At 59.2% G+C, this 26,478-nt stretch overlaps 1 protein-coding gene across 15 annotated transcripts in view; it reads right to left on the reverse strand.

The window, feature by feature from the left end:
- The window catches only part of MROH1 (maestro heat like repeat family member 1), a 62,617-nt gene that overhangs the window by 26,260 nt on the left and 9,879 nt on the right, over positions 1-26,478 (reverse strand). For 14 of the 15 annotated variants that reach the window (XM_053208371.1, XM_053208370.1, XM_053208372.1 and 11 more), the window contains 11 exons: positions 25,377-25,443; positions 24,236-24,381; positions 19,968-20,099; positions 19,288-19,450; positions 19,019-19,117; positions 14,738-14,889; positions 14,001-14,141; positions 13,559-13,651; positions 11,582-11,660; positions 11,233-11,346; positions 1,446-1,519 (listed from right to left, as the gene is read on the reverse strand). In XM_053208371.1, the coding sequence (XP_053064346.1) occupies positions 1,446-1,519; positions 11,233-11,346; positions 11,582-11,660; positions 13,559-13,651; positions 14,001-14,141; positions 14,738-14,889; positions 19,019-19,117; positions 19,288-19,450; positions 19,968-20,099; positions 24,236-24,381; positions 25,377-25,398 (1,215 nt within the window). In that variant the 5' untranslated portion in view covers positions 25,399-25,443. Of the gene's footprint in view, positions 1-1,445; positions 1,520-11,232; positions 11,347-11,581; positions 11,661-13,558; positions 13,652-14,000; positions 14,142-14,737; positions 14,890-19,018; positions 19,118-19,287; positions 19,451-19,967; positions 20,100-24,235; positions 24,382-25,372; positions 25,444-26,478 lie in introns of all 15 variants that reach the window. The other variant, XM_053208378.1, reaches the window with a different exon arrangement.

The raw sequence follows: 26,478 nt of genomic DNA on the forward strand, positions 1-26,478 counted from the left end.
CCAGCCTGTGCACACGCTCATGTCCTCAGGGGAGGGCCTCCCGCCCCCCACACCTCCCCCTTTTCCTGGGCACTGGACATGCTGCTACTCTGGCTCTAGACATGCCTCCCCTCTGCCCCCCGCCCCCGCCCCGGCGCAGGACTGCTGTCCCTCAGGGCGGGAACCTCTCTGGTGCTTCGGGGCGAGGACCCCGAATCTGCAGCTGTTTCCCAAACGTTCCTGGGATTGAGCCCGCTGCCCAGCCCCACCTCAGTGGCCCTGCCTGGTGGCTCAAAGGCACAGCCAGGTCACTGTGGCCGAAAACCCTCTTCCCCAGAGCCGGCACTCTCCCCGGCCCTCCTGCTTCTTCCGGAGCCCTGGGGCACAGACCCTACTCTAATGCCCCCTCCCTGGGGTCCTCAGGTCCTCACGACACCTCTCCTTTGCACGTCAGGTCAAATGTCACTGCCCTGGGCCTCCTTGGCCACTCACAGCTGTGTGTCATCCCCCGTTATACATGTGCCCCGAGTGACTGTGGGAAGGGGCAGATGTGGGCGAGCAAACAATCCGGTCGCATAATGAGCGCTCGGGATGAATGCATCTGGCCACGGGCACTGTTGGTGGTACACGGTGTGGCCCTCTCAGGGGTGTCCCGGAGCAGCATCAGCGAGCAGGAAGGGATTCCAGGGACTGTGCATGGGAGTCTGGGACACGTGTGGCCTCAGTGGTTTGGGCTCCATTTTGGTAGTTTCTAAAATCCTCATGGAAGGTCCCAAAGAGCAGGCCTGACGATGGAGCCTGGTTAACCTGGTGTGCAGGAAGGGTCGCCCCTGCCCTCGGCTGCTGGGAGGTCACCGCCAAGCCCGGGGACATCCAGAGTCCAGCGTCCTTGTTTCCCCGGGGCTCTGGGCCACATGGGATCAGCTCGGCCTCCCGAGGGGCCGGAGACTGAGGTCAGCCACGCGGGCAGTGAACCGGGTCTACGCGACAGAAGCCAGATAAAGGCCTCGCACGCCGGGGCTGGGGGCTTCCCCGGTTGGCGACGCTGGTGTGTGCCATCACGTCGCTGCCAGGGGAGCCAACGCTGCCCACGACCCCGCGGGGAGGGCGGTTCGCACCCTCCTGGGCCCTGCCCGGTGCGCCCAACCCCTGGCTGATGGTGGTGTGTGTCCTTTCCCCGTGATAAACCTGACTGCGAGCGTGACGCCCCCCGGGGGTGCTGGGAGTCCTCCTGGAGGACGACCCAACCCGAGGGGGTCCGGGGACCACTGCCCCACTCCGTGTCTGGTTAACTGTATAAGGAGTAGGATGTGGCGAGTCAAGGACTGACCGCTCAGTGGTGTGCCCTCCCTCTGATGTCTGGGTGTGGCTGAGGGGCTGCTGCCTGGTCAGTGACACCTCCCAGCCCAGCCCGGCCACACTTCCTGCAGCTTCTCGCGGTGGAGCTCAGGCGGCACCCCGTCTACCTTGCTGTTGGTGTCCAGAAGAGGAAGCCTCATGGAGGAGAGAATAAAGGGCTTCTTCACTTCCATCTGAGAAGCTGCAAGAAACCAGCAGAGGGCTCGGTCTCCCCAGCACGATGAGGCTGGCCGGCCTGCCCACCCCCACAAGGCCCAAGACCTCATCACCAGGGTCCGGCTCAGCATGGCCCTCAGCACGGGGAAGGGACGGCGCCTAAGCACAGCCCGCCCACTTTCTGGGGGACAAATGACCTTCTTCCCAAATAACACTATTTTGCCCAATAAAAAGCTAGAAGATTGGTAATTTAGGGCAGCAGGCGAAAGAGTGTACTGAATCAGGTCAAGCCAGGTTCAAGGGCGGGGCCTCCAACAGCACCCCAGTCCCAGCAGGCCTGGTAAAACCTGCAGGTGCACACATTTCCAGTTTTGCTCACACTGTTGGTCTGAGGACCCCACCTTGAGAAGCAGCAACATAACCCTCTGTTTCCTGATACACATTTTTTAAATGTATGTTTGTTTGTTCGTTTATTTATTAATGTTTATTTTTGAGAGAGAACGAGAGAGACAGCGTGTGCAGGGGAGGGGCAGAGAGAGAGGGAGACACAGAATCGGAAGCAGGCCCCAGGCTCCGAGCTGTCAGCACAGAGCCCGACGCGGGGCTTGAACTCCCGAACCGTGAGATCGTGACCTGAGCCGAAGTCGGACGCTCAACCGACTGAACCACCCAGGCGCCCCTAAAGGTTTTATTTTTTTTTTTTATTTTTATTTTTTCTATTTTTTTTTCAACGTTTATTTATTTTTGGGACAGAGAGAGACAGAGCATGAACGGGGGAGGGGCAGAGAGAGAGGGAGACACAGAATTGGAAACAGGCTCCAGGCTCCGAGCCATCAGCCCAGAGCCTGACACGGGGCTCGAACTCACAGACCGCGAGATCGTGACCTGGCTGAAGTCGGACGCTTAACCGACTGCGCCACCCAGGCGCCCCTGGTTTTACTTTTAAATAATCTTCACACCCAATGCGGGCCCTGAACCCACAAAACTCCAAGATCAAGAGCTGTATGTGCTGCTAACTGAGCCAGCCGGGCGACCCAGGACGGCACTCTTCTTCCACATGACGACCTGGGAGAGAGGTCACTCCACTCCGACCCCTCTCGCACCACGAACCTGGGGCTCCCGGGCCGCTTCTGGCCCGGGCGCCTGTCGCACACGCCCGTGTCCAGCACCAAGCATGGCACCAGCCGGCTGTGAGACGGCGAGAGTGGGCTCCCGCGACGCAGTAACAGCAGGAGACGCGCACCACACATGCTGGGAAAACACGACTCCAGACCCAACTGCGAGACAAGCCGCCCCTTTGGTAAGAGGCTGCAAAGGACCCTCGTGCACGCCCAGCGGGACAGCAGAGCCGGAGCCACAGGAGGGCGGAGGAAGGTTACGCAGACGCTCGGGAGGGCAGGAGGCGGCCTGCGAAGTGGCCACCGGGGTGGAGAAGAGAAACACAACACGCAACCAGAGGCCTCGTGCCCTCAATGCGCAAGAGAAGCCCAGGCGACTGATGACGAAACACAGGCAGAGCAACAGAAAAGTGGGCAAGAGAGCTGACCAAGCCCCCACCACCGACGTGTGATGCCACCGGACCCACCACCTGCTGGCTGGGGAGGTGGGGGACGGCAGCCCAGGGGGCAAAGACAGAGAGGGCCAGGCACCGCAGACCCCCGTGTGAGACCCAGAGCCGACCGGGTGCCGTCGCGAACGCTGAGGGTCCGCACAAGTCCACTGGAGCCAGGACGTCCGCACGGGATGGCAAGCCTGGCTCTGTCCAGGCTACGAGCTAGGTCACAGCACCGACGGCAGCCAGGGGACACGAAAGACATCCTACTGGGTGAGGGCGCGAGACGAAGCTTCTTGGTTCCCCCACGTGATGCTCGTGGCGTGACATATCCTCGCACCGCGGGAGCGCACAGCAGGGGTGGGGTGCCACTACGGGGCTCGGGGCTCGCAGAGGGGCCAGATGTCCCTGACCATTCATGTGCTCTGGGAGCTTTCGTTCACATTTTACATTCTCAGGAAAAGGTTACAAAAGAACAAAAAATGCAAACCACTCAATAGAAAATCGCACAGATTGTGGCAGGAAAAGGGATTGGGGTGGGGGGGACAACAGACCAGGGCTCAAGGGTGTGGGGACACGGCCAAGGACTGACATCAATCCAGTGCCACGTCCCTGAGGCTCAGAACAACAGATGAGTATCAAAGTGCGAGCAAACACAATGTCCCCCCCAACTTCCTGCCACGCAGATGACGACCCTTGACACAGTGCTGTCACCCGCAGCTTCGACGCGCGGCTCGAGTTTACGTGGAGGCCAGCCGTGAGCCAGGCCCTTGCAACATACTGAGAGAGCAGCACAGAGCAAGGCAGATGTAGCCCTGCCCCCGAATAGTGTGTGTCCTAACAGGGGGGACGAGAGACAGAAGCAGATAATGAATGAGACCGTCACAAGCTGTATTAATGTCACGCAAGGTACTGAAGAGAGGCAGAGAAGCAGAGCGTCAACGGGGTACCCGGTCTGGACAGGCAGTCAGGGTCCGCGGGCCCTTCTGAAGGAGGCACATGTGAGCTAAGAGCCCGGCAGGGTGCAGGGGAGGGAGCCCCCCGCTCCAGGACGCCCGGGGTGGCTGAGCAGAGAGCTCACTACAGTCCGAGCAGGGGCTGCTGGGGCAGCAGCAGAGGGGAGGCCGTGGTCAAGAGGAGGCGCCCTGCTCTCTCCACGGTGCTTGACCCTGAGTGACCAGCATCAGGGCATTCGAGTAAAATTACTGGACTTTAGAAATAAAGAAGAAACCCTCTGGATGTCTGAAAACGAAACCAAACAATAGAAAAACCCCACACACGTCACACAAGAGGAAAGAAAATGAGGTTAACGTTGGCCTTGAACAAGAAGTGTTTGCGCCAGAATAGACTGTGAGATGAATACGGTGCCCAGGTGAATCTGAATCTCAGATAAACGACAAATCATCTCTTAGGGCAAGACTGTCCCAGGTAACATTTGGTGCATCTTGTTTTCATAAACCTGGCAACTCTACGTCAGAAGAAAACAGAGTAATGGCAAGGAAATGTGAACAAGGGATTTTGTAATCATCAAAACTAAGTGTCGCGTACAAAAAGCACAAATAAGACTTGATCAACACGAGCTTCCCTGTGGACTCCGCCGGAGGATCGGCCTCGGGCAAGGAGAGGCGTCCTCTCTGCAGCTGCCAGGAGCACAATGACAAACAAGGGCCGAGCAGGGGAGAGGGCGGCATGGGCTGGCTGCGCGCCGGGACAGCGCAGACGCGGCTGCGGCACAAAGCCGTGGCACAGGGAGGGCGAGGAAAGTACATGCGCAGTACCCGCCGTGCGCTCACCCACATCAGTGGTGACAGCATCGGCCTCTAGGGTTAGTTACGTGTGTAACACGAGGGAAGACGAGGGCGTCTGGGATGTTCTAATTCTGCGCAGCTTGAGAACCGGATTCATGGGAGGAAGGAGACGCAGATGGAAGAGAAAAGAGTAAACGGAAAGACTCGCTCGTCTGGCTGCGGAACCGGAAACATCAGTACGAACTCCAGGCTTTTCTACCTTCTGTCTCTACTGGTCGCGCTATTTGGTCCCATCTCCTGAAAAGGCCTGGGAACGGTGACCACCCAGAAGTATCAAGCACCCGACTACTGTCTTTGAGGGCAGTTTCTCACTGAGGACATAGGGCTTTTTGGAGAAATGGCTGATTCCGGGTCTGGGGCAAGAAATATCTAAGATGAGCCTGGAACACCAGCCGCCCAAGACCCTGAGGTCACGCCCAAGGACTCGACTCGGAAGAGGCTGACGTGATCCAAAGGTGACACAATGTGAGCATCACTGGTATGGATCGCACTGAACCGAAACCCATTAAATGTGTTAAAATCCATGAATGTGTAAGATTTTTTTAAAAGGGGCGCCTGGGTGGCTCTGTGGGTTGAGCGTCCGACTTCGGTTCAGGTCATGATCTCCCAGTTCCGGGGTTCAAGCCCCACCATCAGGCTCGCTGCTCTCGGCACAGAACTGGCTCAGGATTCTCTGTCTCCCTCTCTCTCTGCCTCTACCCTGCACTCTCCCTCTCAAAAATAAATAAACATTTTTCAAAAAGGCTTGAATGGGGGGCTTGTTGTTTAATGGGGACCGTTTCCATTTTGCAGGATGAAGAGAGTTTAGGAGATGAGCTGCCCAATGGGAACGGGATTAACGCTGCTGAAGTATACACTTGAAGATGGTTGGGGTGGTAAATTTTGGGTGTTTTATAACAATTATAAACAAAATGGCCACAGTCCAAAAAGAGACATAAATGTACATATCAACTTTTTTAATGACTAAACCTCGGGTGTACATGTCAGTGATAGATCATCAAAACTACAAGGAAGTGGTTACTATACAATCAGGAGAACTTACTTATCAGGTGGGTGAAGAGGTTCTTACTGGAACAGGAGGGTGTAGGGAAGGGCTTCCGCAGTGACGAGTTCAGTTCAAGAGCCCTGATTATAAATACAGAAGTGTTTGTATTTTTTTAAAGTTTATTTATTTTGAGAGAGAATGAGTGGGGGAGTGACAGAGAGAGAGAGACAGAGAGAGAGAGAGAGGGAGAGTGAGAATCCCAAGCAGGCTCCGCGCCGTCAGCACAGAGCCCGACGTGGGGCTCAAACCCACAAACCGTGAGATCATGAGCTGAGCCTAAATCAGGTGTAGGACACTCAACCGACTGAGCCACCAGGTGCCCCAGAGGTGTTGGGTTAAAACGAGCTAGTGGGGCGCCTGGGTGGCTCAGTCGGTTAAGCGTCCGACTTCAGCCAGGTCACGATCTCGCGGTCTGTGGGTTCGAGCCCCGCGTCGGGCTCTGGGCTGATGGCTCAGAGCCTGGGGCCTGCTTCCGATTCTGTGTCTCCCTCTCTCTCTGCCCCTCCCCCGTTCATGCTCTGTCTCTCTCTGTCTCAAAAATAAATAAAAGTTAAAAAAAAAAATTTAAAAAAAATTAAAAATTAAAAAACAAAATTAAAAAAAAAACCAAAATGAGCCGTTAAGTCATATGTTTATATTCCGTGGTTTCTGCCTGTGATCCATCTTATACCGAAAAGATTTTTTTTAATGGAGACGAGCAGTCTTGAACAGAGTTGAAGGCGGTGCACTCCCAGACCGGAAGACCTCCCACGAAGGCACAACAATTCAGGGCGCGTGCTGTTGGTGTGGGGAGGTCCGTGGAACAGAAGAGTCCCTGAAAGACACCTGCTAACCCGTAATGTCGAGTCCCTACTCTTAGTACCTCGGAATGTGATTTTGCTTGGAATAGGGTCCCTGGAGGTACGATTCGTTAGGTCAGGATGAGGCCACACTGGAGTAGGGTGGGCCTTTGCTCCAGTACCACTGTGCCCTCACGAAAGGGGAATCTGGGACACAGGCACACAGGGAGGTGCCCGCAGGGGTGAAGACGCAAACGGAGGTCAGGGCGGCGCCGCCACAAGCCGGGCGATGCCAAGGGCCCCCGGGAGCTCCGGAAGCTGGGCGGGGGCCTGGGACAGGTCCTCCCTCACCCTGCTGGCACTTGGACCTCTGACACCGTGAGACAATACACCGTGGCTCAGGCACCCAAGTGGCGGTACTTCGCTAAGGCAGCCCCAGAAGACCAGTACGTCCAGAAAGCACTAGAACGACGGGGAAAGGAAAGTCTGCACAACAAGCAGTGCTGGGGCCACGGGGTGCCCATGTGAAGATAAGTCTTTGCTCCCTGCAGCTCACACCATCCCCAAAATTAATTAGAAATGAATCAAAGAACCGAATGTGCGAGTTCAAACAATAAAGCTCCTAGAAGAAAAGAGAGAATCCTCACGTCCTCTGGAAGGGCAGAGTCTTCTTAGACACAAAGGTGCCGGCCCCAGGAGGAGGCACACCCCATCTACACGGATCTGACAAATGGCTCGTAGACATGACCATAAGAAAAAAAAAACCCAGTTTTAAAATGGGCAGAAGACTTGGACCAAAAAGATATCTGAAGGCCAACAGGCACACGAAAAGATGCTTACCCACTCTACTCTTAGAAAATTCCAGTTCGAGCCGTGGAGAGGCACCGCTATCACACAGACACCAACACGGTTAAAATGAAGACTCCGGGCCACGGCCGGAGCGGGCCGGGAAGCCGGGGTTGCCGCAGCCTGCCCCCGCCCCATGTACTGCGCAGGGCTGAGCGTGACTATCGGGTAAAACCATATGGCCTTTCCGGGAATATTAAACACGCACTTGTCCCATGGCCCCGAAATTCCACACCTGGAGGTATGAGCACACACGCCCACACACTGGTCCGTCCAAGAATGTTCACACCAGCCTTCTTCATAATCTCCCCAAACCGAAAACGATCCACACCCACTAACAAAAAAACATGTTTTACTCACAAGACATGACGGAATATATCTCAAAAATATCATGCTTGGTGAGAGAAGACGGACACGAAGGTCACCTGCTGTAGTGAACTCATTTACATGAAATCCCAGTACAGGCAGAATCAATTTAGGGTAGAGGTGCTGCTGTCTGAAAACAACCACGAGGAGACGCTGGGTTCCGGAAACATTCCACAGTTTGAGTAACGGTCACGTGCTTGAACAACATGTAAAATGTCACCAAGTTGTACACTTGAGATTTGTGCATTAAAAAAAATTTTTTTTTAATGTTTATTTATTTTTGATACAGAGACAGAGCATGAGTGGGGGAGGGTCAGAGAGAGAGGGAGACACAGAATCCCAAGCAGGCTCCAGGCTCCGAGCTGTCAGCACAGAGCCCCACATGGGGCTCGAACTCACAGACCGTGAGATCATGACCTGAGCCGAAGTCAGATGCTCAACCGACTGAGCCACCCAGGTGCCCCGAGATTTGTGCATTTTACTGAATGCAATTTGTTCTCAATATTAGAAAGTGAAGTTCTTTTTTTTTTAATCTTTTTTTGAATGTTAGTTACTTTTGAGAGAGAGAGAGAGACAGAGTGCGAGCGGGGGAGGGAAAGAGAGAGGGAGACACAGAATCCGAAGCAGGCTCCAGGCTCTGAGCTGTCAGCACAGAGCCCGACACGGGGCTTGAACCCACGAACCACGAGATCATGACTCCAGCCGAAGCTGGGCGCTCAACCAACCGAGCCACCCAGGCGCCCCTAGAAAGTGAAATTCTGAAGAAAAAAACAAAACAGGAACTAGAAGCCAAAATACTTTAAAGCATTTGATGTAAAAAGTACAGAAGGCAGGCAAAGAGGCAAAGAGAACACAGCACACCCGACAGGGCGCTAAAGAGGAGTCTGGAAACAGCTGAGTATCGAAAGCCTGTTAAAAAAAATCCCAAGACAAAATAAGATCGGAAACTACGTACCGAAAGGGCACTTCACAGACGTGGGCAGAATATCGCCCCAGAGCAGCCAACACAGTCAATAAAATTTCTGGATTTAGAATAAAAAAATAAAAATCCTTTGGACATCCAGGCAAAACAAACCAAATCGCTTGCGAGGAAAATGAGTACCAGATTTCTCAGTGACAGTAACCGAGGCTAAGGGACAATGCAGCAAGGAAAGAAAGCGAGAGGCAGGAACCTCGCGTGCGGCCAGTCCGACGGAACGGCAGAGCCCACCCATGCAGGACACGGCTTCCCAGACCACAGTGCCTGGGAATCCAACTACGGCCCCAACTTTTTAGTCATATTACAGCATTTTGCTTCTTTAATTTTTTAAATGTTTATTTACTTTTGAGAGAGAGAGAGACAGAGAACGAGTGGGGAGGTGCAGAGAGAGGGGGGGACAGAGGAGCCCAATGCAGGCTCAAACTCTTGAACTGTGAGATCATGACCCGAGCCGAAGTCCAACGCTTAACTGACTGAGCCACTCAGGCACCCCTAAACAGAATGGCTTCATCCACTAAGTTGAACATATGCGTACCTTACAACATGAGACTCTACTCCTAGGTGCACACTCAGCTGAATGTGCACAGGACAAACGTCACTGGTAGCATCGTGCATGACAACAGATGCCACGGGACACAGCCCGTCACCTGCCTGCAGTGGGGCGGTGGAGCATAGACTGACCCCCGGAACACTTCACGGAAAGGGAAGGAGTGGGCTACACCACACGAACACGTCCCACAGAGTGTCGAGGGCCGGAAGCCAGGGACGAAGTAATTCATGTGCTAGGATCCTATCTGCACCACATGTCAGAAGTCGAGCCGGGGCTCCAGGCCTGCGGGGCCGGGCCGGGGCCTCACAGGCTCGTTAAGCTGAACGGCAGAAGCGTGTGCTGTTTGGTACGGGGCTTGCACTTCAAAATACAAGTAATAAAGCACACTGACGCTAGTAACTCTCTAAGGTACAGTACAGAGTGAGAAAGTGTGCTTTTGAACGGTGTCATTTGAGACTTAGAAAGTCTATTTCTTTACACACACATGCACATAAATGCCCAGAGAGGGAACCCACAAATAAAACCCATGAGCGCAAGAGAGTCTGAGAGCACAAAGGCCGCGGAGCGATCGGCAAAGGACGGGCAGCGCCCTCAGTCGCGGGGAAGTCCAAGCATCTGAACGCACAGCAGCCGTTGCGCCTGCGCCCAGTCCCGCCACCAACACGGAGGCCATGGCCCGAGCGGCAGGCAAGTCCCTCCACCTCCCTCACCCTCAGCTTCCTGATCAGTGAAACCAGGCTCGTGTGGGGGCCGCGGGAACCAGGGGAGGGTGCACTCCACTGTCTTGGTGGCCGCCACCGTCCTCCGAGGTCAGGAGCCCTCCCCCACGAGTCGGCGCGCTGCTGGCTTCGCGGCACACTCTGGGCCGCAGCCCCGGCTGCCACCGTCCTCCCGTGTCCCTGCCTCTTCCCAAGGGGCATCATTCCAAGTTCCATAAGATGTGCCCCGGGTCCACAGGCACTGTGTGTGACCCAGCACCGACCCACAGTGAACCTCACGGGACAGGGGTCAGCATACGTGTTCCCTAGAGGGCCAAGCAGAAGCTATTTTAGGCCAGGGCGCCTGGGGGGCTCAGTCTGTTGAGTGTCTGACCTCGGCTCAGGTCATGATCTCACGGTTCTTGAGTTCGAGCCCTGCGTCAGGCTCTGTGCTGACGGCTCGGAGTCTGCTTTGGTTCCTCTGCCCCTCCCCCACTCACACTCTCCTTCTCTCCCTCCCTCTCTCAAAAATGAGTAAACATTAAAAAAAAAGAAACAAAACTATCTTAGGCTTCAAGGAACATATGTGACCTCTGTCATATCCTTCTTTGCTCTTACGACCTGTTAACGTGAAAAATCCACTCACAGCTTGGGCTGTCTGAATGCAGGCTGCAGGCATACCGTGGCCCATGGCCAGTGTTTACCGACCAAAACTTATGGAAAAACACAAGCTCGGGTGTGAAAAATGTCCAGGCTGTTGCTGGTTAGATTAACCTTAGAAGCAGAAGGCTGAACCCTTCCATGTGACTGTGAGGGAGCCAGACACACACAGATCGCAAGGCACTCTGCCGGACAGCCGGCCCGCACCCTTCACAGAGCCCCGCACCCAGGACACAGATCACCAGTGCGTGTCCCTGACCAGCACCCACCCCCCAGGGGCAGTCGTGACAGACAACAACATCAGGCCTGGGGGTGAGCGGCCAGCACCTGGCCCAGCCCCAGCGTCCACAGCCACCTATCAAAGGCCAACGTCCACAGATCGGAGCAAGATCCTTTCACCCAAAAGATGGTCACTATCTGCCTCTTTCAGGCCCTGCCCCACACTGGCCACTCACCAGCTGAGTTGATGACGTGCCTCACGACCTGCAGGGTGCCCACGCGGGTCCTCTCGTTGTTGGCATCGAGCTTGGGCAGCAGGAAGGCCAGCAGGCGGTCAGGCGAACAGCACGCTGCCGGGCAAGCACAGAGCCAAATAATCATTTGTAATAATCTCTGCTCCCTGCTCACTATTGGCACCTGCAAGCCCCGGGGTCCTCCCGGGGGCTGCAGCCCACACACCGAAGCCTCCTCACCTCCAACCCATGCCCAAAGCTGCCACCACCCCCTGCACACGAGCAGTCCACCGGCCCCCACGTGAGCAGACGTTCGTGTCCGCAGATGGCCCCGCGTGGGCTGCCGGCTTACCCAGCACAGTGAAGCAGCGTAACACCTCCTTTCGGTTGCTCACCACCAGAGGGCTGGACGACTCCACGGGCACACAGATCTGCTCCAAGGGACAGACGGCAGCAGTTACAGGGGATGCTGCCGTCTCCCAAGGGCCCAGCTAGCCGGGAGGGAAGGTCCCTCCTACAGTACCCAAGCCTCATGGCCTCTACCTCCCCCACGGCCGGTCGGCTCGCTCCGGCTCTTTCTCATGGGGCTACAGGGATGCACTTGCCCCCGTGGTCAGAGGCCCTCGGGTCTCCAGGGAAGAGAGTCTTGGCCCCTTCAAACCGCCTTTTCCCACCAGCAGCCAGGACACAGCCTCCCACTTCCTTTGGGCACAGGCAGGACAACATTAATCTCCAGAATATAGCAAGTACTAGAAACCAAAACACCTAGCGTTGGTTCATCCAAAATTATTAAAAAAAAGAAAAAAGAAAAAAAAAACCCACACAAAACAAAAACAAAAACTGAAGAAGCTGTGGGCAGATGTGTCTTTGGGGTCCCCTGCGTCCCAGCGGGTGACATGGAAGGTCCCCCCCTCCCCCACCCCCAGCATCCCAGTCCCCCTGGTCACAGTCATGACAGCAGGGCCTCTGCACAAAAGGCTCAATGGCAATTCTTCGGGACAGCCCATCTTACAAAGAGGTGACCAACAGTGCAGAGCATGTCCCCAGAGCCACAGGCCCCACCCCAAGCTGGACCCTGCTAGCTCTCAGAGAACGGCGGGGAAGGTGGGTGCAGGCGCTGGCCCCAGGGCTCGGCCCCAGGCTCCCGGGCACCTCCTCGTTATTCCCGTTGTGGAGACTCAGGGGGTCCCAGAAGGCACGGCAGCAGCCTCCCACCTGCTCCCCGGGAGCTCTCCCTCCGGGGAAAGCCAGCTGCCGAGTGGCCAGAACACTCAAGCGGCCCAGGGAGAGAGCCACCAGCCAGGAAGGAGGCCTCCAGCACACGGCCAGGTGAGGGCACCATCGTGGAAACAGACCCCCGGCCCCGGTCGAGCCTTCAAGCTGTGACCACGGGAAGCCCCAAGCCAGAACCGAGCAGAGGAGCTGGGCCTGGGCCCCTGGCCGGTAGTGACCGTGGATAACAACGGTTGCTGCCTTAAGATGCTAAGTTTTAGAACACTTGGTTACACAACAGAAGAGGTGCAAAGGGTAGTCATCTGGAAAAAAAGATAAAACTGGACTCTCGCTGTTTCCCTAAAATAAATTCCAAATGGATTAAACTATACAAGTACATTGGAAAATGGGAGAATCTGAAAAATAGTTTGCAGAATTCAAAAGGCTTTTCTAACTGTAAGAAAACCTACATTAGAACGTAACAGACAGACACGTAATGATGTAAAAATCAAATAATTTCACACGGCAGAACATATCATAAATGGAGTCAAATGATGAAGGACGAAGTAGGAACAAGAATTTTACGTGAACAATAAAAGACCGTCAGTAACTGCTACAGGTCAATATGGGAAAACCCAAAACCCAACAGAAAGACAGACACGAAGGGACAGCCCTAAGAAAGGCCAGTATCTCCCTTCTCAGCTGTGGTCTACTTGTGTTTCCCTTTTAACCCCTTCTCCACAGACCATCACTCCTTCTTCCCCACAGGCTCTCTTCTCAGCTAGGCCCACACCCACGACTCAGAGAACACCCTGGCTTCCGCACTACTGGGCTGGACCATCCATCCCACTCTTGCTGCCTGCAAGCCTCAGCAGACCAGAACCCCCGTCCCTGCCATACCAGCCCCATCCACAGTGCGTCCCCAGGGCCCCTGTCCCAGGGTCCCTGTCCCCAGCGCCCCTCCCCCCAGCATACCCTCCTGTACCCGCCCCAGGAGCCCCAGCCTGCCCCGTCTCAGGTGTGACCCCCCCCGCCCCGCCCCCATCCTACCCCCACCCCCGGCCCCTCCACGTCCTGTCCCACGGTGTCCCCTGGTCCTGCCCCCTGCGCATCCTACCTGAGCGTGTAGAGCAGCCAGGAGCGCGTCCAGCTGGGCCTCCAGCGTGCGGCTGCCCACGCTCACCGCAGCCTCAAGGATCTGGCCCAGGCTCTGCCCAAGACGGGGAGGAGAGAGGCCATCGGGCCTATGTCAAACCCCCCAGCCCCACCTCCTGGCCACAAAGACCCCACCTCAGGGCTCAAATAAGGAATCCCTACCTCCACGTCAAGAACAAAGACAGGAGGAGAAGGCTCAGAACGGCGGCACGGACTTGGGGTAAGGCCAAGGTGAAGGTGCCCTGGGCAGGGCAGGGCAGTGAGGAGAAACGTGCCTGGGCCCCACCCACCACTGAGCGCTCTCTGCGCTTCCCCTCCCGGGTGTCCACACCCTCCCACCTGAGCCAGGCGGGCACCGGTCGGTGGACAGAGCTCTGCACAGGCCGCAGCGTGCAGGCGCGCACCTTGGACACGTGGAAGGTCTCGGCGTGCTTCCTGTAGAGGGCCAGGACCCCCGGCAGCAGCTTGGGGAGCTGCTCCTCCAGCTTCTCACCGGGCAGCAGGTGGCTCATGGGCCCCAGAGCCTCCACCACGGCGAGCCGGAGCTGCGAGGAAACAGCAAATGATGCGCATGTCCAAACCAGCACGGCAATGCTGGGAGGTGCCCCGAGCGGAAAGGCAAGAGGCCTTCACCAAGAACCCAGGGTCGGAACAAGGAAACCCCGGGTACCCTGTGACCAGGGGGTCCGAAAGGGGTCCGAAGGCAGAGAGGTCAGAGTGACCACGGCCAGGGTCTGGACGGTGGCCAGGCCGGGGAGGCCGTGAAGGCAACACCCACAGGGGACTCGTCACGCCTCAGCTCAGCCCGCTACCCGGACGGTCCGGGAGCCTCCGGGCAGAGTGGGGTCGGAGGGCAGGAAACAAGCCATATTCTGGGAAGACCTCACACAGGACACCTCCACTCCCTGAAGAGGCTCCCACCTCCCGAGCCGGGGTGGGGGGTGGGGGAGGGGACACGGACCGGGCACCGGGAAGCATGTGTCCACAGCTGTCTCCACCCCGCTCCCCGCAGTCCCCTCCCCCAAAGCCTGCAAAACGGCACACGAGGCTCAGGCCTCGTGGAGGTGGGCCGAGCTCAGGGGTGGGAGACGGCAGCCGGCAGGGTGAGGCCACGGGTTCCGACAGACTGCAGAGGTTGTACCTTGGCCTCACGGCTCTGTAGCCAGTGGTTAAAGAGGATGTCGTAGGCACTGAAGATGTCAGTGGCAAAGGTGTCCTTCCTGACCGTGGGGTCTGGGGCTTGGTCCAGGTTGGCCACGTACTCCAGGGTGCTCTCGCTGAAGTGCTGCAGGGCTACCACAGGGCAGGTGGCTGTAAGACGGCTGCACCGCCGCCCCTTCTAACGCCCCCCCCCCCCCCCCCCACAGGACACCTTCCCGAGACCGGGGCTAAGTGCGGGCCGGGACTATGCCGGCATGAGGGTCCCTCCACATCCACGTCCGTCCCAGAATCTCAGGAAGGGACCTCTTCTGGGAACGAGGATCTCTGCAGGGATAACTACATAAGATGTGACCGTGTCGGGTAGGGTGGGCCGTAAATCCCACACAACCGTGTCTCGGGAAGAGAGCACACAGACCACGAAGACGACGGCAGAGTGACAGCAGGGCACAGTCTGGGGCCCACCTCTAGATGCTGGGGGAGGGACAAGGAACAGAGTCTCCCTCTGAGCCCCCAGGAAGGGCTCGGAGTAACACTTTGCTCTCAGGCTTCTGGCCTCCAGAACCGTAAGAATACGTTTCTCTTTTTCTTTTTTTTTCAAAGATTTTATTTTTAAGTAACCTCTACATCCAACGTGGGGCTCGAACTTACAACCCTGAGATCGAGAGTCACTCGCTCCACCGACCAAGCTGGCCAGGCGCCCTGCATTTCTAAGTGGCGCTGTGTGACAGCAGCCATACAGAACTGGCACAGACACCGACGTCCCCAAACGGCCTCGGTTCACAGCGCCCACCGCGAGGCAAAAAGAGGAGGTGCTGTGCCCACCTCACCCCTCACAGACAGACACAAATAACGCACAGTTTGCAAGGGTCGCTGTGCCCAGAAGTCCCGGGTGCAGGGGGCGTGGGAGGGCACTGAAGGTGCAGAGTGTCGGGCTGAGGCAGGGCGGGCCGAGACAGTGGTGTCTACGAAAGTGGCTGTGCTTGGGGACATCCAGGTGGGCAAATCTGCACACAGATGAAGACCTACGAGTGGTCAGCAAGGGCTGAACCCGGGGCCAAAGGAAAGAACAGGGATAAGAGGAGAGAGGCGAGGCCAGGCCCCTGTCACGCAGCCCTGAGAAGGGCAGGGTAGCGGAGGAGCTGGGGGGGTGGGCGGGGCACTGCACCAGCCCCTGCCCAGCACGACTCTCACGGCTCTCACCCGGGCCACTTACACAGCTAACTTCTCAGCCGGGGCCCCCCGTCCGACAGAGAGAACAAGCCTGATCCCTGTGTGTATGTGACGGCAATCACAGCCACAAGTTCCCAGGACACAGAAGCTAAAGAAAAAATTATCTGAGGAAGAGAGAGTTCACATGTGTACAAGTGCTTGTGCGAGCAGGGGAGGGGCAGAGAGAGACCGGGAGAGAGAATCCCAGGCAGGCCCCACACTCACTGCGGAGTCAGATGTGGGGCTCGATCCCATGACCCGGGGATCGGCACCTGAGCCAAAATCACAGTCGGACGCTCAGCCGACTGAGCCACCCAGGCGCCCCAACAACTTGCAGAAGAAAATCACCTCCCGGAGGGAGCACTCCTGTGCCACCGGCCGCCCTTCTGCTTAGGAGGGGCTCTTGGAGGGTCCAGCCCAGGCAGACTCCGGCCCCACCAGAGCACGAGGAGGCCTCGCGTCCCCACCTGCCGCACGGCCCCTGTTGCTTGGAGGAGGGACGCAGCCCCGGCCCTCTTCCTCCCTGTCCACCCGACGCTCTGGCCTCCTTGAGCTCTGTAGTCAGGAGGCCGCTCACGGACCTGCGTCTCTCGGCACCTTGTAGCGAGGCGTTTCAGGAAAACAGGCCACTCTGTTGCCGGAGTGGCCGGAAGCAGGAAGCGAGCCCCCCAGGTTGTTACCAGGTTCTACTTTTTAATCCGTTATGCACACACGTAACGGGTAGAAGGGCAGTTCTCGCATACCGGCCCCTCTCCTCCAGAGGCGCGCACGGCTGGTCTTCCCCCTGCTAACAACGCCGGGGCGGCCAGCTCACTTCATACCAGCTTCGTTTCCCTCGGGGCCTTCGGCTTCTCCAGGCGGGGGTCACCGGCCAACCTCTACCTCCTGCCGGCACCCCGGGTCTCCCCCGGCCACGCCCGACAGGGCCGCGCCACTCAGACGGCCGTGGGCAAGGTGCCGGCGGGGGAGAAGGCCGTCCCATTCCTCTGTGTCCTCTCGGACCACTTTCCCACCAAAGTGTCTTGGTGTGGACGCTGGGAGGTCCCTTCCTTCTGGAAGCCGCAGCTCCGGGGCATCTGTTACTTGAATGAGGCCTCATGGCCTGGCCTGCCACCCCTTCCCCCTCTGTCTCCCGTTTTCCAGGTTCGCATTTTTGCTCTATTTTCTGGGACATTCCTCGACCTTCTCTTCCATTCTCGCTGCCATCTGTCGTCGCTTCCCTGACCCCGAGAAGCTCAGCTGTACTCCCTGAATGCGGCTACTTCCTGGCAACACGCCCTGCTCTCACCTCACCCCCCGAGGGAGTCATCATGCCTGGTCTTTTGTGCCCGTTTTCTTCTCCCTGGACTGTCTGCTCGCCCAGGCCTTGGAGCTCTGTTTATGCTGCTGCCGCCGTCGCTCTGGGAGACGCTGGTCGCGGGCAGCAATCCGGGGCCGCCGTCAGTGCCACACGGTGTGGTCAGGCTGCCCGCGCACCGGCTGTCCGGGGGACGCCGTCTCCACCTCCGGGCGTTCTGGCTCTTCTCCCCCCAGCCACAGCATCAGCGGACGCAACCGGGAAGGACCCTGGGGCACCAACTTCTGTTCGTGGCCCCGGGCCAGCAGACGCGGAGGCCTCGGCCCACTCACGGCCCACCATGCCAGCGGGAAGGGCCGCTCTCTCCTCCAACGGCAGGCGGGGGAGCGTCGGTCAGCGGAGAGCACCGCGTGCCCTGCAGACAGCACGTCCGCCGCAGAGCGAATGCTGCTCACACGCGACGGACGCGGACGCGGTAAAAACCGTCAGTGGCATTAGAAGGGTCAGTTCTTCGGCACCTCGGGCCGGCCCCCCGCTCGCGGCCTCGGCAGCTGCAGGGATGGAGCTGCGTCCTTCCCGAGGAGCCCTCGGCTGCGACGCGGGGTCTCCTTACTCCCCCTCCAGCCTGGATGCGCCGTCCTAGGTGACCTCCCAGCTCCCCACCCCCCCTTGCTTCCAGCACCTGCAAACACATCCCCACGCCCCACCTTCTGGGTCCTGCTCTGCCATCCAGCCCGGTGGGAATCCCCAGCTCAGCTGTCCCAGGACCCTGACGAAAATTCTTGTTACCCGAAACCAGGTCAAGGAGGGTTCCTACAGTTTAACCCGGGGAGTCTGCCATCACCCGCGGTGGGAGGAGCACGTGAGAAGAAGACAGGAAGGAGGCCGTGGCAGGGACAAGGGACATGGGAGCGAGGGGCCGTAAGGACGGCCGGCAGGAGCTGGAGCCCCTCCCCGGGGCCCCAGGATCCGAAGCCCCCGCGAGCGGGGCGGACGAGGGCCCCGGGCTCCAGTATGCTGCTGTGAAAGGCCCCAGGCGCCCCCAAGTACACGGCAGGGAGTGGGGGCAGCAGGCCGGCCGGCAAATACCCGACAAGCCCTCAGCTGAGCTCCAGGTGCCCTGACCCTGTCCAGTCACCACACCCTTCCCTTACCGAGGACCCTCCTAACCGGAGCCCTGCTCCCCACTCAGTGCCAGGGCTGCGGGCGTTCCAGAGGAAGCCACGCAATGTGGGTGCAGCCGCCCACGGCACCTTCCACACTTCAGGACCCTCTGCCCTCCTCCCAACAGGAATGCCTCCCTTGCCTCGAAGGGCCCGCCGTGAGGAGCCATCCCCCCCACACCCCCTCCACACTGTGCACGGACCCCGCCCTGAGAAGCCGTCCCTGCTGAGTGCACAGAGGGCAGCAGACCTGGGAGGGAGGGGAGTAAGGACCCCTTTCGGAGATACCCAGTACTGAGCAGGGAGACATGTGGGAAGTCTCTGCGGCTCTGGGGAGGTTTCTTCCCGCACCTCCACAAGTGTCCTGGCCTCGGGGAACCGCACTGTGAGGTACAGGGGCCCCTGCCAGCGGACAGAAGCAGCCGGACGCCCGGGCCGAGTCCCCGCCTGCAGCAGTGCCCACCTGCCCACACATCCGCAGTCACCCAGGGCCGCTCAGCCCTCCTCCGCCGCCCAGAGGACTCATGACCCTCCCCAGACCCAAGGGGTGGGCAGGCAGCTCCCAGCCCTCGCCCCGGAGACCCCATCTTACCACAGCAAAACGCCACCCTCATCGTATCGTGCTTGGCCATGCCCAGCATGGGGAGCATGGTGCTCAGGATGGACGTCAGGAAGGGCACCATGCCGAACACTGCAAAATGGGGGGCGGGGGGGGGCGTCAGGGAACCCCCGCCTCACCTGGCCTGGCCGCCGTGTGCCCGCCCCATGCCCCCAGGCCACACGGCCCGGGGCGGGTGGTGGAGAGGTCCCCCCCCCCCACTCGCTCCGAATGCCGGTGGGGGCAGGCCAGGCGGAACCTACCGTTGGAAGCCGCCAGGTTGGCGAGGGTCTGCACGACGAAGTAGTGCGGCAGGGCCCCAGGCTGGAACTTGCTCAGCACCTCCTCCATCACCAGGCCGATGAACTGCTTCCCAACAGCCACCAGGACGTTGCTGGCAGCCTGCTGCCAGTCACACACCAAGTCCTGTACCCCCCGCCCCGAAAACGTGCACTGATGCCCCGATCAAGCAAGGGACACAGGACCTCACCCTGAAATTGCCCAAGAAGCAACAATGGGACATCGTGCCCTGTTCTCAGGCTCCCCGTGAGCACCTGCTAGAGAACTCTCCCAAGCCCCCTCCCCCAGTATCCCCTGCTTCCCCCTCCCCCCAGGAGCCGAGCACCTGCCCCCTCCACCTGCAGGGAGAGGAAAGTGCTGCCACCGGGAGCCGGCCCCGCGCAGAGCCTGGCAACGTCCTCCTCACGCTGGGGGGCCGGCACCGGTGCCCTTGCATCTGCCCTGAGACTTCCAGAAGTTTGTCTCTGCTCCAGCTCCACCTCTACACTTAGGGGCGGGCCTCCCCATCCCAGCAGGGCACTCAGTGTGCAGGAAGGGGCGGCCGGCCCAAGGCAGCCAGATGGGAGCCCACGTTCCCAATGCACTCGGGTCAAAGTCCTAGGAAAGAAGCTCCCCTCCCCGAGCAGGCAGGTGCCCCCCATACCTTCACCCTGGTCATCTCGCTGGAGGCCAGGAAGATGACAGCCCTGGCCATGTCCTTGTCCAGGTCACTGATGTGACTGCTCACGACCGTCTCCATGGCCCTCAGGATCATCGTCCGGTAAGGATGTGCCAACTGACCAGAGAAACCATCGAGGAAGGTCCTGGAAGGGGAGCTCGCACCCAGGCAGCCTGCTGACACCTGCTTTCTCTATAGGGGTGACTCAACTCACAGTCACCCCTGGCTGCCCCAACGCGGGAGGTCAGGGCACGCCTGGCCACTCCTCATGCCCCCAGACTCTCGGGGCCTCGCACAGGAAAGGACCGTGAGAAGCGGGTGAGGGCACGAGGTCGTCAGCAGGTGCCAGGAGTGTTCTGTGCAACACCCGCAGTGAACAGATGGTGGCCCTCGTGCTGTGGCCGGGGTCTCCGGGCCAGAAGCTCTCCTGCCCCGAGAGGTCCTACCACAACAGAGTTTGCTGCCACCAGGAAGTTTTGGGGCTCCCCAGGGAGACCGGTCAGAGGAGACTGCTTGACAGGCCCTCTCCTCACTCAGGCGCGCCCCGCCCCGAGGGGGCCTTGTCTGTCACACCCCTCCCCACGCTTCTTCCGACCTGACCTCGCCCCAAGGGCTGAGGCTGGACGGTAAAATGACGGCACTGCCGGCCCTGTCCTAGGGTTCCTCCCCTGCTCCGGGTGGGCCCTCCACCCACCCAGACACAGTCCTCGTCGGCACCTGGCAGCCGTGGCCCCACCTGGCACTCATCCTCGCCTCAACTGAGGACGTGTGGTGACGGCTGGGAGCGGGGTCCGGGGCCAGGAAGCCAAGGTGCCTCGCTGCAAGGACGGACCGCAGCAGAGGTGAGGTGAACAGAGCAGGGCGCAGCCAAGGGAGAGGCTCCATAGGGTCAGGAGCCCCGGGGTGCTCACAGAGACCGGAGGGGAGGGCAAGAAACAGGCAGGGGGCAGGGAAAGACCAAGACCGGCCTTCCCGTGAGGACCTCCCGCCCCCAGGAGCGGGGCATCCAGGTGGAGGGGGGTCCGGCACACACGGCAGCACGTGGTGCCCTGGTCTGTGCCGGGACAGGACTGAGCCTGGGCGACCAGAGGAAAAGGGGCCAGAAAGACAGGCGACTTGGGCTGGTGGAGGGAGCTCTGTAAAAGCAGGGGTTCCCTCCCACGGAGGCCACCAGCAGCCTCCTGCACTGTGGGGCCCACTCATGGGCACGATTTTTGTTCCTGAAAAGAGCCAACGCAGATGGTAAACACCTCTAGATCGACGAACAGATCCCACGAAACCTGCCTCAGATTCCCGGGGGAAAGCTCCAGTGTTAGCTTTCGTTCTCTGGGTGATAAACTGCGTCAAAATTCATTTGACCGCATACACAAAGGTTTTTCCCAGGCTCTCGACTCTATTGCATTCGTCTCTATGCCTGTCTCTCTGCCCCGTCTCTCTGCCCCGTCTCTACGACCGTCTCTCTGCCCCGTCTCTCTGCCCGTCTCTCTGCCCCGTCTCTCTGCCCCGTCTCTCTGCCCCGTCTCTCTGCCCGTCTCTCTGCCCGTCTCTCGGCCAGTCTCCACCGTGGTGTTCGGCTCCAGCGGCCCTGTAGTAAGCCTTGAAGTCAACGAGTGTGAGTCCCCAGCTTTGTTCTTTTTCAAGACTGTTTTGGCTGTTCAGGATCCCTTGAGGTTTCGTCTGGCTTTTAGGATGGCTTTTTCTATTTCTGCAAAAACCATCCCTGGGATTTTGATAGGGATCGCAACAGTCGCCTATTTTTAAAGAAAAAGGTTTTCTGTTTCCATTTTACATTGCTCTTAAAGTTCAACGGACAGAACACTAGCCCCATCAGAACAAGATGTAGTGCTCCGCGGCACGCGGTGATAAAGCCACGGGCCTGTCACCCGAGCAGGGCGGGAACCGCGCTGGGGTGGCCCAGGGACCGGCCGGCCCAGAGCGGGCGTGGGAGATTTTCGGCTCCACACTCTCACGTGCTGCCAGCCAGCCCGTCGTCCCACCTTCCCCCCAGCGCTGACCGGTTCTGCTCAAGAAGAGCTGCTCGAGAACTTGCACCGGGTCACCTGCAGGAAGGACCTTCGCCACGGGACGCAAAGGTCGGACAGTCACCACATGGTCCCGATGCATGAGGTGACTACCAGCACCTGTCTAAGGTCCTGACCTGGGTCAGTGGAGGAGTCGACTCGCTGCCGAGCACGCTGGGATTTTAACCCCTAGCAGAATAACTCAGCGCCAAGTAAACTCTCACACATGTCTCTCTCTCGGAATAAATAAACAAACATGTAAAAAACAAACAAAAGACCTCCCTTGTGTTAGGATGAGATTCTAGAGAAAACCAGACACGAATGCATGAAGTTAAAACCAGCCAAAAAAAAAGAGAACAAACAGAAGAAAACCTTTAGTTACCAGTTCAAAGTTTGATTTTACTATTGCTACAAACGGTCTCCCCAAAATGCCTGTGCTGAAACCTAACCCCAAGGTGACAGTATTGGGAGGTGGGTCTTCAGGAAGCGAGCAGGTCAGGAGGGTGCAGCCTCAGGGGTGGGATTAGTGCCTTCTAAAGAGGCTCCAGAGAGCTCCCTCCTCCCTTTCGCCGTGTGAGGACAGGGTGAGGAGAAGGCCGCCTATAAAGTAAGAAGCGGGTCCCCACCGACACAGAACCTGCCGGCACCGTGATCTCGGACTCCCGGCCTCCAGAACTGTGAGAGACCCAAGCCTGCTCGTGCTGGAGTGACCCTGACCGACCCAGACGACTACTTCTGCCTCTGTTCCACCAGCCACTTCCCGCCCATGGGCCTGAGAGCCACCGTGCAGGGACGGTCTGTCCCCGTGTGCGCCCCGCCCACGCGTCCAGGGAGAGTCAGTGGGAGGTGAAACCCCATAACGCATGGTGTGAGGATGCCAGGCAGGTGGCAAGACCTGGGGGCGGGGGGGGGGCAGCGTAGGGGCAGAGAGAGGTGCCTGGCGAGGAGCTCAGTCGAGAGGACAGAACTTCCCACTTCATATACTTTTACTGCAAACACGCAACATGAAAGGGAGAGCTTTCTTCTCAAAGTGATGAAAGAAACCAAAAAGGCTGGAGGAAGTGCAAAATCCTAGATGGGCTAGAAAACGGCCAGAAGGAAGCCCACGACGTCTTGCTGCGTATGGGTCGCTAACAATCACAAAGGCCCTCAGCCACACACGGAAGGGCCAGCGTCCGGCACGTGAGCAGCGCGAAACTCCACGAAGCCACGGAAGAGCCGCGGTGGACACGCACAGCGCCCGAGCACGAGCGTAAACTCTCCCCACTCGCTCTATGCACAGTCCCCACGGGCGGCCCTAGTGTGCCTACGTGCACATAAAAGGCCAGAAAGGCTAAGAGAGCCAAAGCTGGGATGGGGGGGGGGGGTGGCCCTAAGCTGCCGTATGATCAGCTCAGTGACCACCCGGTGGGACTGACCTACTGCCTAGGAGATGGCGGTCCCACATGAGAGAGAAGTAGCTCCCGCCGTACAGGGATCCCCTTTTCCACCTCAAAGTATTAGATCAAACACAAGGAAAACTGGTCTTTTAAGGCTGTGAAAGTGCCTCTCCCTCCGAGGAAGGGCCCAAAGCACACCGAAAACAACTAGAGCTGGCACACAACCACTTCAGACCCGGGGCCGGCGGCGACTCCGGAACAGAGAGCTGGCTCCCAGCCTCCTCTGCGGCACCGACGGGCACGCCCGCGTCCCTGCAGGGCTGCCCTGGGCACGGCCAGCACGGGGGGCCTGCGGTCCGAGGGAGGGCGGCGAGGGAGAGGGCCCGGGCTCCGCGGGCGGCCCCGCTTCGAACGCCTTCCACCCTCCCTCACGCGCTCGTCCACCCGTTCCTCTGGCGGTCCCTGACGGCGAGTGGCCTGCTTTCTCTCCCTTGGGGGACAGCACAGACCCCGGCGAGGAGAGCTGTCCGTCCTCGAGCCAGCGAGTGAGCAGGGACGCCAACACAGCCTGGGCTTGTGAGCAGCTGGATGCTGTGCGGCTGACCGCCTGACGTGCCCACCCGGTGCCCCCGCGACAGGACGGACCCACAGGCCACAAGTTGAGGCGGCTCACATGTCCTGGAAATGCCCCGTGTCGGGGGAACTTGGACCGGAAGGGGCGGCTTTCTACTCACAGCAACCGGGACCCCGGCTTTGCAGCCACCCCTCCCCTACAGACCCTGCCCCAAGGGCCCCGGAGCACCTAGAGGAGCGGCTCACCCCCCGACACCCACCAGCCACGGGCAGGGAATACCTTCTCGTGCTGCCACAGGTACTCCTCACAGGCTCGGAGCACCTCCGCTGGCTGCGCCTCTCCGAGGGCACACAGGGCGCCACAGACCTGCTCCTGCACCAGAGGGTCCTTGTCGGTGATGGCCTCCAGCAGGATGGTGGACAGCTCTACAGAGACAAAGCCCGGCGTGCGTGCTCAGGCCCGGCCGACCCCGCCAGCCACCGCCTGGGCCTGTGAGTTGGAGGACGCCTACCCTTCCCCGACCCCTGTACTTTCCCGTTGCCCCAGCAACCTCCCCCAGGCCCCACCGCCTGGCCACCTTGCACACCTCGGCCGCACACACCCAAGGCACTCTTGCACACACACTGCCTCCCTCCGGCCTGCTCGCCAGGGTCTCTGTCTGGGACCCACCGGCCGGCTGCTCCGAGGCCACCCTGGCTAACCCCTGACCTTCCGTCCCAGGCTGTGTTTGCTTCGTGCCCCCCGCCCCCCCAACCGTGGCTGCTGTAAAAGGCAGGTGTTATAGACTCAGGGCTAGGTGGCCATCTACCCCACACCGGGCAGCACCCGAGGTCTGCCACCTGCCCCCAGAGACAACTCTCCACCGTCCCATCCCTGCTGGTCAATGCTCCACACTCAGAGCCAGACCTCTCCGGCTCGGTGCCCCCGGACAGGACCCTGCCATCCTCAGTGTCCCCAGAGCCAGGGCCCGGGGACTGCGAACGGCGCTTATGGATCCTCACTCCTGGGGGAGGCGCTCTGTGGGGCGAGGACGTCTCTCCCCTCGCCTCAGCAAACCGCTGGCCCTGGGGGCAGGGACAGGGTGGACAGCCAGGGTGGCTGCTGGACCCAGGTCTTGTGTAGAAAGGGGCAGAGGCACAGGGCCCCCCTACTCAGAGCACAAAGCCCCCTTCACCCGGCAAACATCACTCCCCACACTACACGGAGCCTGCAGCCCAATCGGCCCCCTCTGATTCAGCAGCTACGCAGACAACGACCTCGTTTTCTTTTCTTTACCGAGAGCTCGGAGAGAGCCTGTTCATGCCATGCGACAGTGCCTCCCTCAAAGCCTGTTCACTCAACGCCACGCTCGGCCGGGTCCCAGACTCCAAGCTGGCAGGCGCTCCACTGCCCCATGTCCCTGCCCAGCCCACTCACTCACTCTTCACGTAGGGCTCTGCCATCTCGGCCGCCTCACCGGCGTCAGCTCGGGCAGCTTCTTCTCAAACCTGGAGTAACCGAAAACACATTAAACCATAAGAGTCCTCGGTTTACAGGCCGTCACCGTGTTTGTATAAACCATGATTTCAGGGGCGCCTGGGGGCTTGGGTAAGCGGCCGACTCTTGATGTCAGCTCAGGTTATGATCTCACGATTTATGGGATTGAGCCCCACGTCAGGCTCTGTGCTGACAGCGCAGAGCCTGCTTGGGATTCCCTCTCTCTCTGACCCTCCCCTGCTCACACACTCTCTCCCTCTCTGTCTCAAAAATAAATAAATAAGTAAGCTTAAAAAAACAGGCGTGAAACAGGACATCAGTGCCTTCTCGCGAGGGAGCCATCTGGCACACGGCGGATGGCGGTCACGGAGGGCGGAAGGCGCCCTCCCCCACGGTTCCCAGCTCCCCTCTGCCGCACCCGGCAGCCCGGCCAGGGTGATGTGAGCCCGCACGGTGAGAGGGGCAGATGTGCCCCCCGACTCCACCTACAGCAGCTTCCATCACTCTGTAAACGAGAGAGGGTGCGCACGAGGCTGACGTCACCCGTCACCCGCAGTCTGTGCACAGCAGGGAAACCTGTCCCCGAGAGCCAAGGACAAGGCGGATCACCACAGGCTTGACACCCCGTGCCTGAGAATTCTAGCACAACGAGAGACGCTGGAAGGGCAGCATGGGGTCTGGCGGGTTCACTGGCAGAGGAAACCAACCATCCAAACCGCCCCTGGCATTTGAGAGATGTGGCTTTCAGGCACTACACGCCTCGAGGCAGCCCTTGCAGCAGATGGGCCCCGAGAGTAAAACCCACCAGTAGGCAAATGCCCCTGCCTCTTCAGCGCAGGGCCACGCTTGGACCTACGTGACACTCTCCAAGGTCCTATAAGGTCAGAGGGACCTCAGGCCCTCGGCGCTGTAGCTGACGGCTTTCTAACACTGATGTCTTCCGTGAGAGGGCAATCCCACCGCCCCTCGGTGGGTCGCCTCCATCTTGGACCCTCCCCTGATCACCTCTCATCCATAAAAGGACAGAGACGAGAGAGGAGGTGCCA

Source organism: Acinonyx jubatus, chromosome F2, assembly GCF_027475565.1.
Source record: "Acinonyx jubatus isolate Ajub_Pintada_27869175 chromosome F2, VMU_Ajub_asm_v1.0, whole genome shotgun sequence".
Classification (NCBI taxonomy): domain Eukaryota; kingdom Metazoa; phylum Chordata; class Mammalia; order Carnivora; family Felidae; genus Acinonyx; species Acinonyx jubatus.